The sequence below is a fragment of the Chanodichthys erythropterus genome, chromosome 14 (genome assembly GCF_024489055.1).
Source record: "Chanodichthys erythropterus isolate Z2021 chromosome 14, ASM2448905v1, whole genome shotgun sequence".
Classification (NCBI taxonomy): Eukaryota; Metazoa; Chordata; class Actinopteri; order Cypriniformes; family Xenocyprididae; genus Chanodichthys; species Chanodichthys erythropterus.
In genome coordinates, this window is record NC_090234.1 from 13,372,193 (window position 1) to 13,388,697 (window position 16,505).

General features: G+C 34.1%; 1 protein-coding gene across 1 annotated transcript in view; it reads right to left on the reverse strand.

Moving 5' to 3' along the window:
* Positions 1-16,505, reverse strand: part of LOC137036411 (E3 ubiquitin-protein ligase SH3RF3-like) — a 128,633-nt gene that overhangs the window by 6,165 nt on the left and 105,963 nt on the right. Inside the window, exons 5-8 of the mRNA XM_067410568.1 lie at positions 14,884-14,978; positions 12,685-12,855; positions 6,568-6,794; positions 4,432-4,757 (exon numbers count right to left, since the gene is read on the reverse strand). Of these exons, the coding sequence (XP_067266669.1) occupies positions 4,432-4,757; positions 6,568-6,794; positions 12,685-12,855; positions 14,884-14,978 (819 nt within the window). The remainder of the gene's footprint in view (positions 1-4,431; positions 4,758-6,567; positions 6,795-12,684; positions 12,856-14,883; positions 14,979-16,505) is intronic.

The window sequence follows — 16,505 nt, forward strand, 5'->3', positions numbered from 1 at the left end:
TAATAAATTAATTAAATTATTAAAACAGAATCCAGGAAAATTAAAACACAGAAATTCTGATAATAATAATAATAATAATAATATTAAATTAATTAAATTGTTAAAACTGAATCCAGAAAAATTAAAACAAACACAAAATATTCTGTAAATAATAATAATAATAATAATAATAATAATAATAATAATAATAAATTAATTAAATTATTAAAACAGAATCCAGGAAAATTAAAACACAGAAATTCTGATAACAATAATAATGATAATAAATTAATTAAATTATTGAATAAATAATTAATTTATCCAGATAAATTAAAACACAGAAATTCTAAAACTAATAATAATAAATTAATGAATTAATTAAATTATTAAAACAGAATCCAGAAAAATTAAAACAGACAACAGAAATTAAAATTAATAAATAAATATTAAAAAAAAAAAATCAAACGGATTTCATAGGGTCGTATTACAAGCAGCTCTTTGAACAGCAGTATCAGTGGAATCATGTGATCTTGTGAATCTGCTGATGGTGAGAACAGAGGGATGTTTGAGTTATGGTTGTTCTGCTGTGACACTGCTGCTGTATGTGGGAGTAGAAGGTTTATCTGGGAAAGTCATTCTGGGTTTTGGTGGATCTCAGCCACACTAATCACTCCCAACAGAGCTGACGGGAGAATCACACGCAACTCCAAACCAGGCCACCGGGAGGCGTCTGAGATTCAGCTTCAGATCTGAGCAGAAGACCTAATCAACCTGCATCTTCTCATCTCATGTTCTCAGAAGCTGAGCCTCAAAACTAAAGCTTATTCCCAACACGATCCTGCGCAAATGAAACCGTAGGAACACACCAGGACTCAATAAGAGCTTGAGCTTTAAAACACTGTAATATATCGACTCGACTGCACTGACATGATCAGAGGAGCTGAATAATGACGCTACTGTCACACAGACCTCAATCTGAATACAATCATTTCCACTCTGATGTGTGAACAACAGATCCGTCACTGATACATTTTCACTGCCACTTTAAAGTGACTCGCTGCTAAATTCAGCTCAACAGCAGATCACACTCCACCTCACACAAACCCAAACATATTACATCAAACAGTAATCATTCATTTCAGACTTTTACTTGTGAGTTGCTGGGGTGTTGCAAAGGTGTTCTGGTTGGTTGCTAGGCAGTTGCTGGGGTGTTGCAAAGGTGTTCTGGTTGGTTGCTAGGCAGTTGCTGGGGTGTTGCAAAGGTGTTCTGGTTGGTTGCTAGGCAGTTGCTGGGGTGTTGCAAAGGTGTTCTGGTTGGTTGCTAGGCAGTTGCTGGGGTGTTGCAAAGGTGTTCTGGTTGGTTGCTAGGCAGTTGCTGGGGTGTTGCAAAGGTGTTCTGGTTGGTTGCTAGGCAGTTGCTGGGGTGTTGCAAAGGTGTTCTGGGTGGTTGCTAGGCAGTTGCTGGGGTGTCGTTAGGGTGTTCTAGGTGGTTGCTAGGTGGTTGCTGCTGGGTCATTCTGGGTGGTTTCTAGGCAGTTGCTAGAGCGTTCTGGGTGGTTTCTAGGTGATTGCTGGGGCATTCTGGGTGATTTCTAGGCAGTTGCTAGGGCATTCTGGGTGGTTGCTAAGCGGTTGCTAGGGTGTTGTGGATGGTTGCTAGGCAGTTTCTAGGGCATTCTGGGTGGTTGGTAGATAATTGCTGAGGTGTTCTGGGTGGTTTCTAGGTGGTTGCTGCCAGGCCATTCTAAGTATTATCTAGGCAGTTCCTGGGGTGTTCTATGTGGTTGCTAGGTGGTTGCTAGGTGGATACTGGGGCATTCTGGGTGGTTGCTGAGACGTTTTCTCCATGGTTGCTAGACAGTTGTTGGGGCCTTCTGGGAGGTTGCTAGGCAGCTGCTGCCGGGGCATTCTGGGTGATTTCTAGGCAGTTGCTGGGGTGTTCTGTGTGGTTGCTAGGTGGTTGCTGGGGTGTTGCTAGGGTGCTCTAGGTGGTTGCTGCTGGGTCATTCTGGGTGATTTCTAGGTTGTTGGTGGGGCATTTTGTGTGGTTTCTAGCCAGTTGCTAGGGCATTCTGGGTGGCTTCTAAGTGGTTGCTTGTGTGTTCTGGGTGGTTGTTAGGTGGTTGCTGCCGGGGCATTCTGGGTGTTATCTAGGCAGTTCCTGGGGTGTTCTAGATGGTTGCTAGGTGGATGCTGGGGCATTCTGGGTGATTGCTAGGTGGATGCTGAGGAAATTTCTCTGTGGTTGCTAGGCAGTTGCTGGGGCATTCTGGGTGGTTGCTAGGTGGCTGCTGCCAGGGCATTCTGGGTGACTTGCTTGGGTGTTCTGGGTGGTTGCTGGGCGGTTGATGGGGTGTTGCTGGGGTGTTCTGGGTGGTTACTAGGCAGTTGCTGTGGCATTCTGGGTGGTTGGTAGGTGGTTGCTGGGGCGTTCTGGGTGGTTTTTAGGTGGTTGTTGCCGGGACATTCTGGGTGATATATAGGCTGTTGCTGGGGTGTTTTGGGTGGTTGCTAGGCGGTTGCTGGGGCATTCTGGGTGGTTGCTGCCGGAGCATAGTGGTTGATTTCTAGACAGTTGCTAGGGTGTTCTAGGTGATTGCTAGGTGGTTACTGGGTGTTGCTAGGGTGTTCTGTGTGGTTGCCAAGCGGTTGCTGGGGTATTCTGGGTGGTTGCTAGGCAGTTGCTGGGGTGTTGCTAAGGTGTTCTGTGTAGTTGCCAAGCGGTTGCTGGGGCATTCTGGGTGGTTGCTAGGCAGATGCTGGGGTGTTGCAAAGGTGTTCTGGGTGGTTGCTAGGCAGTTGCTGGGGTGTTGCAAAGGTGTTCTGGGTGGTTGCTAGGCAGTTGCTGGGGTGTTGCAAAGGTGTTCTGGGTGGTTGCTAGGCAGTTGATGGGGTGTTGCAAAGGTGTTCTGGGTGGTTGCTAGGCAGTTGCTGGGGTGTCGTTAGGGTGTTCTAGGTGGTTGCTAGGTGGTTGCTGCTGGGTCATTCTGGGTGGTTTCTAGGCAGTTGCTAGAGCGTTCTGGGTGGTTACTAGGTGATTGCTGGGGCATTCTGGGTGATTTCTAGGCAGTTGCTAGGGCATTCTGGGTGGTTGCTAAGCGGTTGCTAGGGTGTTGTGGATGGTTGCTAGGCAGTTTCTAGGGCATTCTGGGTGGTTGGTAGATAATTGCTGAGGTGTTCTGGGTGGTTTCTAGGTGGTTGCTGCCAGGCCATTCTAAGTATTATCTAGGCAGTTCCTGGGGTGTTCTATGTGGTTGCTAGGTGGTTGCTAGGTGGATACTGGGGCATTCTGGGTGGTTGCTGAGACGTTTTCTCCATGGTTGCTAGACAGTTGTTGGGGCCTTCTGGGAGGTTGCTAGGCAGCTGCTGCCGGGGCATTCTGGGTGATTTCTAGGCAGTTGCTGGGGTGTTCTGTGTGGTTGCTAGGTGGTTGCTGGGGTGTTGCTAGGGTGCTCTAGGTGGTTGCTGCTGGGTCATTCTGGGTGATTTCTAGGTTGTTGGTGGGGCATTTTGGGTGGTTTCTAGCCAGTTGCTAGGGCATTCTGGGTGGCTTCTAAGTGGTTGCTTGTGTGTTCTGGGTGGTTGTTAGGTGGTTGCTGCCGGGGCATTCTGGGTGTTATCTAGGCAGTTCCTGGGGTGTTCTAGATGGTTGCTAGGTGGATGCTGGGGCATTCTGGGTGATTGCTAGGCAGATGCTGGGGTGTTGCTAAGGTGTTCTGAGTGGTTGCTGCTGGGGCTTTCTATATCTAATATTTTTCTGTGGGTGCTAAGTGTTTGTATGGCCTATAGTTCTTGAAAGGCAATAGTTAACAAGTTTGTGAATATTTTGAATAAAAAAATGAAAAACAAAATAAAAGTGATACATATGTCATTAATAATTAATAATAATTATTAATAATAAATGTGCACATATTGTGAATGTAAATGAACTTAGTAACCTAGCTTTCTTGATAGCCTTCAGTAAATTAACTTCTCTAAAAAAAAAAAGATTCATAAAACATCAGTTGACCATATGTTTACTTTTAATTTCATATTTCCATATTAATAAAAAATATAGTTTACCCCAAAATTAAAATTCAGTCATCATTTACTCAACCTTATGATCCAAAAGTTTGTGTAATAAATTCTGTTGACTCAAATATTAATCTACTTTTTCTAATGTGTATTTGATTCTTTACATGAAAATGACTTCAAATGATCTTTTGAGGATCATTTCTCAGCCAAAATTGATGTACGATAAATTTGCAATTAATTAGATTAATTAACCGCCACATCATATAATTAATTACATAAAAAATCCATACTATGAAAACAAGTACTAGTATGCATTTATATACAACTACTAGTAATCATAAGGGAAAATAAATGCATCAAAATGTCAAAATGAATTTGATTTATTGCTACTATGAATTTGAATTAATCTCTATGAATATATTCATGAGCTTCACTGACCTTCTCCACCTTCTTCTCCTCGTGTTTGGGATGGCCGGCGTGCGCGGGTGAAGCGGGCTGCAGCGCACAGACAGACGCGTCTCCTCCGTTCAGATGGGCCGCGGTGACGTTGGGCGGCGTGATGGCGGCCGCGGCGGAGGTCAGAGGCATGAGGGGTCGTACGGAGGCCGGAGAGAGCGGACCGGACTGCAGCGAGGGATGCACCTGAGGCGCCGCCACCATAGAGAGGGGTCGAGCGGGGGAGCGTGAGGGGCTGCCCTGGGGTCGCAGAGGGGTCACGGCCGCCGTGGGCCGCTCGGGGCTGCTGCTCGCCGGAGGACTGTGGACTGTTTGGATAAGAAAAGAATAAATGCTATTTTTTATAATCGTGCATTTGTATTTTGAACAGTCCTAAGTGTCTCGTCATGTGGGTTTGGTTTAGCCCGTCATGAGCGCGATTAAATGATGTCACAGGTCTCATCTGCAGTGAGACGGCGTCCCGTCCCTGCTCGAGCTTCGCTGCGTTCCTCAAAGTTCAAGAACTGCCGAGAATGCAACCCGGCAATTACTGCCAACGCGAGCAGCAAGGCATTCATTACAGCAGATATCTTATCTGAGCTGTAAAATGCTTTAACAAGCTCCTTTACCACGCTAATGCGTCTTCCGTGAACACACTCGCACACACAGCAGTGCGGCGATCTGACCTGAATAGATTACAGAGCGCGTCACGTTAACACGCTTCATTGGCGCAGAGCTGACACACGGTAAAAACTCCTGCCATCTGCAGCGCAGTGTGTGTGTGTGTGTGTGTGAAGACAAACACTGCAGAAACCTTCAGTGTGAACTAACTAATACATGATAGAAGTTATTTTCATTTTCATTTTAGTTCATTTTAGTCATTTTGTCAGCATTTATCCATTTTTTTAAACAATTAATGAATGAATTGAATTTGAATTATTTTTATTTTTAATTTCATTTTTGTTTTAATTTGAGCTAGTTTTCAAAATTTTGTTGTCATTTTTTTAGTTTTTTATATGACTATACATTCATTTTTATTTAAGTTTTATTTTTTATTTATATTTTGATTTATTTTTTATTTTACATTTTCATTTCAGTTAGTTTTCATAATTTTGTTGTCATTTTTATTAGTTTTTAAATATGACTATATATACTATTTATATACTTTTATATACTTTTTTATAGACTATTTTATATAATTTTTATTAATTTTTATTTCAGTATTATTTTTTATTAATATTTTAAAATTTTTTTCTTATTTTCCATTTTCATTTGAGTTCAAGTTTTCATAATTTTGTTGTAATTTTTATTAGGTTTTTAATATGACTATAGTTTTTAAAGCTTTAATAATTTTGTTGATGCATTTTTTATTTTTCATTTTAGTTTTTATTAATAGTTTGATTTATTTTTTATTTTTCATTTTAATTTGTTAAATTAGTTTAAACTAAATTTGTTTAAATTTGTTAAATTAGTTTAAACTAGTTAATTAGTTACTTATCACTTTTATTAGTTTTTTGTCATTTTAATTTGTTTATTTATTTATATTTAAATATGACTAAACAGTTATTTGAAAAATATTTTTTATTATTTAAATATATTTTAATAATTTTTTTAGTTGTTATTTTAGTCCAAGTTAAACTAAATGAAAATGAGAAATAGTTTTTTTAATATTTCATTTTATTTTCCTTCATGTTTATTTTGTTGTTGTTGGTTTTTTTATATATTTATATATTTTTTATATATGCTTTTTTAAATTTTTATTTATGTGTTTTTTATTTTATTTTATTTAAGTTAACATTTATTTTTTGTGTGTATTTTTGCTATTTTTATTAATTTATTTTTTAAATATGTCTATATTAAATATTCATTTTATTTCGGTTTTAGTTTTTTGTTATTTTAGTTCATCAATTTAAACTAAATGAAAATGCTTTGGCAACTAGCTGATATAAAATAAATGTTTTTTGCTTTGTTTTTGTTTTTGGTTAACATTTATTTTATTTTAAGTAGCCAAGAAGGTTTTTTATGGTTTTATTTTTAGTTAATTATAATATGTCGTTGCATCCTCCACCGCTGAAAACATGCTGCTGAATTAAAGGGCTCACATCAACTTTCACTGATGTCCGTCCGCACGCGACTCACCTAACTGCATGGCGGAGCGCGCTTGATTGACAGTTTGCTGGCTGGACAAGCGCAGACAGTTCTTCATGTGCGGAGACGACGGGCTGGACAGCGGAGTGCTGGAGCGAGACGCAGAGGCTATCAGGACGGGACTCGAGGGGCCGGCGGAGCCCGGAGATCCAGGAACCACCTTAGACTGAGCCGCTCCAGAGAGACAGGAGCGCGTCTGACCGACGGCAAACGGAGCCCTGCGGACACACATTCACAAACACGCAGACATGAGCGCTAATGCAACACTGAGTCAGAGTTCAGAAGAGAAGATTATTGAGCAACGCTTCTCAGATGTGTATTGACCGCTGGACTAGATGACGTGTGTAACGTCTCTTCAGGTCAGGCTTGGCCCGAGGACACTAATGGAGGATTAGAGATGGATTAGAAACGGAGATCCCAGAGGAATCAACTATTGACTCATGAATCATCAGAGAGATTCACATTATTTCAGCACAAAAAACCTGCAGTTCTCATTCTCAGTTCATGTTAGTTAATGCATTCACTAATGTTAGCAAATACCGCATGGTAAACTGCTGTTAAATACAATAATTATAGAATTTAATTTGAATTATTTATAATTACACAAGTTTCAGTTTGTTCTTCTGCTTTTACACTTTATCACCAATGATATCCAATGTTTTCCAAGGAATTTGTTATATATAAAAAAAAAATATATCTATATATATATATATATATATATATATATATATATATATATATATATATATTTTTTTTTTTTAATAATATTAATTTAATTTAATAATAATTACTTTAATGATGTCTTTACAACCTTTCTTAGTTAATAATATATATTTAATAATATACATATAATTATAGATAATTTATTTTTTATATATTATAAATATATATATATATAAATTAAATTAAAAGTAATATATTTAATAATTTACATATATTTAATAATATTTATATTAAATATATTTATTATATTATTATTATTTTAAATATATATATATATATATATATATATATATATATATATATATATATATATATATATATATATATATATATATATATTAAATTAAATAATATATATATAATAAATATATATTATATTATAAATATATAAATATAATAAATATAATATATTTATTATATATTAATTTAATAATATATATTTAATTTAATTATTATATATATATATATATATATATATATATATATATATATATATATATATATATATATATAAATAATTTACTTATATTTAATTTAAAAAATATATATAAAAATATTACATTATAAATATATAAGTAAAAAAATAAAAATAATAAAATTTATTAATATAAATTTATTTTAATGAATAATAAATATTTTAATAATAATTATTATTATATTTATTTAATTCTATATATAATATGTATAATTATATATATTTAATAAACAGTATTGGATTATTTTAATTACTGGTATACGAGAGCACAGAAATTTCATACACATTTTTACGTCAGTTTTTGTCTTTACAAATCCTGATTTATTCCTGATTTTTGACAGATGAAATCCATGAAATGGCGTTTGATAAAAGAAGCCCCTGTTCTTAAAGAAAAATGACATTTGTTGAGGGAACAAATTAAAATAAGAAACATGATGTCAGTTTATACCCTGAGATTTATCTGTATGTTGTTTTGTCTCATTTTAAGTCATTTTAAGTCATTTTTCATCCCTCTAGTGAGTCGAGGAGAACCACTGATCAAGTGTGAAGTCCTGCCAGAAGATTGAAGCCATCAGAGAAAATCAACCTGTTAATGGCAGCAGCTTTAAAACTAGATGTTCATCACGCACATTCTGTCACAAAACCACAATATAAACTCAAGCAACGATTCAACTCTTAATTATTCCGTATAGTTTGGGATGCAGGAATGAGTGACTCAAATCTTCTGTGTCTGCTGACATTTACCGCTTAATGACTTCATTTTATCGGACGTTTTGTGCTGCATTAATCAGGCTGAGGTGAACTCAGACAGAGGAGAGATGGGGATCTACACCAGTGAATTCCTCCGATACGAGCCGCTCTAAGTGAAACTAATCACGTTTTGATGTTGACCCTCCTGTATGAAGGCCACCTGAGGGAAAATGATTCCCAGAAGCCCAGAGCTGTGGCTTAATGTGTTTACACACGCTCCACCTGTCTGAAAACACACACACACTCCGGAGGATTCAGCTCGTCTCAGGCTCATTATCGCTGCTTTCATTGCATGATAGAAAAGGTGCTTGTGTGTTCACCTGTCGCACATGAAGCTTCGCCAATTACAGACTCACACGTCTAAAACTGCACTGGGAACGCAGGAATTTACACCTTTATTTCAGGAGGTTTTGAAACAGCAGATGCAAAGACTGACAGGAAACCTCAGCAAACGTGTGATGAAGAAATTACAGAGACTCAGATAGAGCTGCACGATTCTGGATAAACTGAGAATCATGATTTCTTTTTGTTTAAAATAGAGATCACGATTCTCCCACAATTCTGAATAGACAAAATAATTTACTAGAGGTTATGACTGTTTAAAAAATATTGAATTATTGTTTTAATAAATATCAGTTTGAATGAATGATGATTCAATGGCTCACTCAAAAAGACTTCATTTGATTTATTTCTGGATGAATGGGTGTTGCTTTTTTTGTTTTTTTATGAATCTCTTGAACGAATGATTCAGTGACTCACTCATAAATGCTTAACTTGTTTCATTACTGGTTGAATCAGCGTTTTCGAACAAATCTCTTGAATGAACGATTCAATGAATCATTCACTCGACTTCACTTGTTTCATTACTGAATGAATCAGAGTTTTTGAATGAATCTCTTGAATGAATAATTCAATGACACACTCACTCAACTTCACTTATTACTGAATGAATCAGCGTTTTCGAACGAATCTCTTGAATGAACGATTCAATGAATCATTCACTCGACTTCACTTGTTTCATTACTGAATGAATCAGAGTTTTTGAATGAATCTCTTGAATGAATAATTCAATGACACACTCACTCAACTTCACTTATTACTGAATGAATCAGCATTTTCGATCTCTTGAATGAATGATTCAGTGACTCACTCATAAATGCTTAACATGTTTCATTACTGGTTGAATCAGCATTTTTGAATGAATCTCTTGAATGAATGATTCAATGACTCACTCACTCACTCGACTTCACTTATTTCATTACTGAATGAATCAGCGTTTTTGAATGAATCTCTTGAATGAATGATTCAATGACTCACTCATAAAGGCTTCACTTGTTTAATTACTGGATGAATCAGAGTTTTTGAATGAATCTCTTGAATGAACAATTCAATGAATCATTCACTCGACTTCACTTGTTTCATTACTGAATGAATCAGAGTTTTTGAATGAATCTCTTGAATGAATAATTCAATGACACACTCACTCAACTTCACTTATTACTGAATGAATCAGCATTTTCGATCTCTTGAATGAATGATTCAGTGACTCACTCATAAATGCTTAACATGTTTCATTACTGGTTGAATCAGCATTTTTGAATGAATCTCTTGAATGAATGATTCAATGACTCACTCACTCACTCGACTTCACTTATTTCATTACTGAATGAATCAGCGTTTTTGAATGAATCTCTTGAATGAATGATTCAATGACTCACTCATAAAGGCTTCACTTGTTTAATTACTGGATGAATCAGAGTTTTTGAATGAATCTCTTGAATGAACAATTCAATGAATCATTCACTCGACTTCACTTGTTTCATTACTGAATGAATCAGAGTTTTTGAATGAATCTCTTGAATGAATAATTCAATGACACACTCACTCAACTTCACTTATTACTGAATGAATCAGCGTTTTCGAACGAATCTCTTGAATGAATGATTCAATGACTCACTCACTCAACTTCACTTATTACTGAATGAATCAGCGTTTTCGAACGAATCTCTTGAATTAATGATTCAATGACTCACTTTAAAAGACTTAACTAGTTACATTACTGATGAATCAGCATTTTCAATCTCTTGAATGAATGATTCAGTGATTCACTCATAATGACTTCACTTGTTTCATTACTGGGTCAGAACACAGATCTTAATGTTGGCTGTGATTCAACTTATCAAAGCTTTAATAGACTGTCATTTAGGAATAAGATCGCGTGGGTGTTTGAATCGAGATCATGATCTTTTAATGATTAATTGCGCAGCTCTAAGATCTAATAGATATTAGTCAGGGGAGACATGTTTGGTTTTACAATCATCGCTCCAGACTCTCTCCTGTGGAAACGCATGCTAATCACGCGGCCCGCAGCAGTAATGCATCAGCTATATATCCTAATCAATGTGGCGGCGGAGCAATTTCACCTTCTCAACTCCCGTCATTAAAGGCTGCGCATGTAAAACGCACCTGCACAGGCTGAGCTGATTTATGACTTCAGCTGGAGATAAGCATCTGGAAACTCACAGGAAACGCTTTTATTTGCTTGTGCTGTTACTGCGAGTCAAAAACTCAAAGATCAGCTGAAAAAACATTCACAGCCTCGGCTCAATAAAGATGAAATATTATAAATATTGTAAAATCAACAGCACATTCTGTAACTTAGAAAAACTAATGTTTGTGTTGTAATTTAATTAAACAGATATTTAGAAATATCAAACAGAATCCTGCAAATAATTATGACTAATTGATTATTCACACAATTACATGAAAACGAGCAGGATGGTTTGAAGCTCGTTTCCATCTTTTTTCTCATCATTCTGATTTTATATTTTGTAATTAATATAATGCAATTATGTCATGTAATTGTAATATTATGCATTTATAACTCATAATTCAAAAAAATTTCTAAATTTTTTAACTCATAATTCTGACTTTTTCTCATAATTCTGTATTTATATCATAATTCCGACTTTTTTCACATAATTATGTATTTATATAATTCTGACTTTTTTTACTCATAATTCTGAGTTTATAATTCATAATTCTGCCTTTTTCCTCATAATTCTGCGTTTCTAACTCATAATTCTGACTTTTTTCTCATAATTCCGCATAACTCATTTTCATTTTTTTTCCTCATAATTATGCACTTATAACTCATAATTCTAAATTTTTTCCCAATTGTTTAACTCATAATTCTGACTTTTTTCTCATAATTCTGCATTTATATAATAATTCTGACTTTTTTCTCATAATTCTGCATTTATATAATAATTCTGACTTTTTTTACTCATAATTCTGAGTTTATAATTCATAATTCTGACTTTTTTCTCATAATTCTGCATTTATAACTTATAATTCTGACTTTTTTTCCTCATAATTATGCATTTATATCATAATTCTGACTTTTTTTACTCATAATTCTGAGTTTATAATTCATAATTATGACTTTTTTCTCATAGTTCTGCATTTATAACTCATAATTCTGACTTTTTCTCATAATTCTGCGTTTATAACTCATAATTCCGACTTTTTTCACATAATTATGCATTTATATAATTCTGACTTTTTTTTACTCATAATTCTGAGTTTATAATTCATAATTCTGCCTTTTTCCTCATAATTCTGCGTTTCTAACTCATAATTCTGACTTTTTTCTCAGAATTCCGCATAACTCATTTTCATTTTTTTCCCTCATAATTATGCACTTATAACTCATAATTCAAATTTTTTTCCCAATTGTTTAACTCATAATTCTGCCTTTTTTCTCATAATTCTGCATTTCTCACTCATAATTCTGACTTTTTTTTCTCATAATTCTGCATTTATAACTCATAATTCTGACTTTTTTCACATAATTATGCATTTATATAATTCTGACTTTTTTCTCGTAATTCTGAGTTTATGACTTATAACTCAATTCTGACTTTTTTCACATAATTATGCATTTATAATTATTAATTCATATTAATTCATATTACTATGAATATGATATGAAAAAATACGTAAATCAATAATGTTTAATATTTTAGACATTCAGGCGTACAGTATATGATTTAGATGCAGTTTTTAATGTCAATAGCTGAGAAGGTTAAACTGCTACAGTGATGAGAATTTACTTTATTACTTCATTAGTTTCAGTAATGATGAACGTGAGGAGACACCTGGAGACGGGCGTGACGTAGTTTCCCGGGAAAACTCCCGACGCTCCGGAGCGCAGCGACGTTCCTTTGAACCATCCGTCCTGACACTTCTCGGTCACGCGGTACATCTCGCCCTTACGCAGCTCCAGCTCGTCGGCCTTCTGCGGTTTGTAAGCGTACATGGCCAGATAGCTGCGGAAAAAAATAAAAATGATAATGAGCAAACAATATTCCTGATGCTCTTACACTCACTTCTGGTTAGTCAATAGGATATTTTAATCAGGTTGGCCTTTTAACGCAGATTCACAGAATCGATTCTTTCTTTTAGTAGACAATTTTATTTGTTGTGCATGAAAGGTGATACTCGAAAAAGTTTAACTCTATTCTGCAGAATTCAACAGTGAACATGGCGTCTGTCTCTCCACCTGTTCTGTCACCTGAGGAGACGGCGGTGTGTTTGTAATCGCACTTGAGAGACCGCAGAGAATAAAACACCATCAACACTTTGATTTTCCTTCACGAGCCGAGCGGCTGGAGAAACGAGGAGCGTGTGGGATTCGCGGGACGCCACTGATAGGTTAACAAGTGCTGAAAGAGTGTGTCAGCAGATGAACAGCTGCATTTCACGAAATGTGTTGCTACAAAAACAAAGAGTCGCAAAAGAATCAGATTCGTCTTTGTTCACTTAACCGAATCATCACATGAATCACTCGCATGAGGAGCTGAAGAACAGCAGCTTCAGTGACAGATCGCCGACGCTAACACACACACACACACACACACACACACACACACACACTCTCATCCTTCTAACACATGATCCTGACATAATCACATCAGCTGATGCATTAACACACCTAGATTTTTATTAAATTGTGTGTTAATTTAATTATTTTATCTTTAGTATTCAGTCATTCAGATGCTTCAAGTGTGGCTGAATATTAATAATAATATAAGTATACATTAAAACAAATATTAAAAAAATAGCATTTATACATAATAATAATAATATATGATAATATTTAATTGTATAAAAGTTAAACTATATAAAATATAGAGACGGCCTGGACGCAGTGCAGATACAAATAAATATACATTAAAATATATAAAATGCAATAATATTAAATTATTATCATTATTATAATTAATATAAAAATAAAATATATAAAATCTTATTACAAATATAGATTTTGTCTTTGTACTTCAGTCAAATTACATAAAAATAAATATAAAAATATATACAATATTACAAAATAATAATAACAGTAATACTAACAATAAAAAAGTATTATAATAATAAAAATTAAATATTATTATTATATACACATAAAACAATATATGCAATATCTCTATATCTATGTAATATATGTAATTATCTATAGAACTTCAGTCAAATATGAATAAACAAGAATATACAATAATGATAATATTAAATTATTATCATTACAATTATTATTATATAAAAACAAAATCAAACAATATATAAAATACTTCTACAAATATATAACTTGTCTTCAGTACTTCAGTCAAATTACATAAAAATAAATATAAATAATATATTAAAAAATCAAAATAATAACAACAATATAAAAGTATTAATATATATTAATAAAATGAAATTATTATTATTATTAATAATAATATATATAAAAAAAATAAAATATATATACAATCTCTCTATATCTACACAATATATGTAATTATCCTTAGTACTTCAGTCAAAAATACATGAACAAATAAAAATAAAAATATATACAATATTACTAAATAATAACAACAACAGTAATACTAACAATATAAAAGTGTTATAATAATAATAAAATATAAATATTATTATAATTATAATTATATACAAATAAAATAATATATGCAATCTCTCTATATATAGAAAATATATGTAATTGTCCCTACTTCAGTCAAAAATACATAAATAAAAATCAATATACATTAAAACAATATTAATAATAATAATAATAATAATGTATAGGACCCTGATATCACAGGTACGTCTGCTGAAGAGCACTTAATCTGGAAAACATCTGTAGTGTACAAACATCTGATAAACGTCTTGGAAACAGCATACTGTACACTATAAATCATAAATGTAACATCTGACAGGAAACGTCTTAGACACACATATCACAGATGAGCAAACGCTCTTACAGATGTAAATGCAGACATCAAACGTTCAGCGCTATATTAAGTCAGTCGTGGACTTACATGTTGAGAGGCAGCTGGACTTTAGCAGCGGCGAGCAGCTCTCCGGCCGCAGACGTGACGCGCGGAGGAACCGCAGCTCCTGCGACTGAAGAGTCCTGTGAAGACAACATGTGCTTTCGGTTTAAAATCGCAAGGACAAACAGGTAGAAAAGTACTTTCACTTCAAAAAGTTTAAGTATGAAAAAGTTATGGAAGATTATATTTACTGTAAATCAAATGTAATGTACTAAACAGTTTTTATTTTATATAAATTATATGTTTTATCAAATATTTTTACTCTAAAATTGTTATCAAAGCCATGTTCTGTTCCAAATTTGAAGTTGATATCACAAAAATTAAAGTCCCGATGAGATTTTGTTTAGGCGCTGTACCAAAAATATCCACCAGGTGTCACCAACATTCAACTGATTTTTTTTTTTTTGACGCATTCTCCTTTAACAAATGTATAAATTTCTATCACAAAACAATCACCATCAGACCTGTCTGATGATATGCGTTTTAAATATAAAGTAGTTCAAATAAAATTTGTAATATGAAACCTGACACCGCCCACTAGGGGGAGGAGCCTGCTAAAAGAATTTAGAGTACCGTTTCCATGTTAACGCAATGTCTAATTTAAAACAGTTTCACAGGATGAATTTTTGAGTTTGTAAGCTTTCGAAAGACACCTAATTAATGATGATTACTAAAATATGTGATATAAAAAAATGCACTAAATAAAAAAAATTTAAAAACGCGCCAAACGTCCTGATAGCGGGACGCTGATGGATAAGTGGTTAAAAAATCACACTATTGTTCAATAAAGGAAGAATCATATTTAATCATTTTTATTTATATGCATCAATGCATAGTCATAAACAGCAATACTAACCGGAAGATATTTATACTAAAACAATAAAAAATTCAATTTGGAATAATTGCTATTTTTTAAATGTTAACGTTAATGTAAAATTCAGCTTTGTCATCACAAGAATAAATTACATTTTTAAATATATTCACATTGAAAACTGTTATTTTAAATTGTAATAATATTTCACAATTTTTACTGTATTTTTTTAATCAAATAAATGCAGGCTTCAGTCAAAAACATGAAAAAGTCTTAATTATTGCATTTTATATTTATATTTTAATATATTATATATTTGAACAAACAAACAAAAATGACTTTTTTTAAGTGACGCTGAGAATGAATAATTGAATCAGAGTCATTTGATTCGATTCACTGAACTGAATCACATAAATGAATCAAACACAAGATGAGGATGAATCATGAAACTTATTTTGAGGAAAATTAATGGACAAATTAAAACACTTTAAAATCCTTGCAAGTCAAACACATCTTCACGATTTGCTCTTGTTAAATCTACAGTGACGCTGAATATAACTAAATAAACAACACGAACGAGGGTCCCAGAGAATCACATTCAGCATAAATCATCCTAATGTTCATCTGTACTAGTTTATCTGCACAGATGAAGGGAATGAATCACAACAGGATCTGAACAGAGACATCTGGCCCTCGTGAGCCGTTCATTAGTTCAGATTCATTAGAGGCGCATGAAAGGGTGAAGAGTTGAACACAGCAACATGTGGCACTTCAACACTAGAAACTACACAGAAAT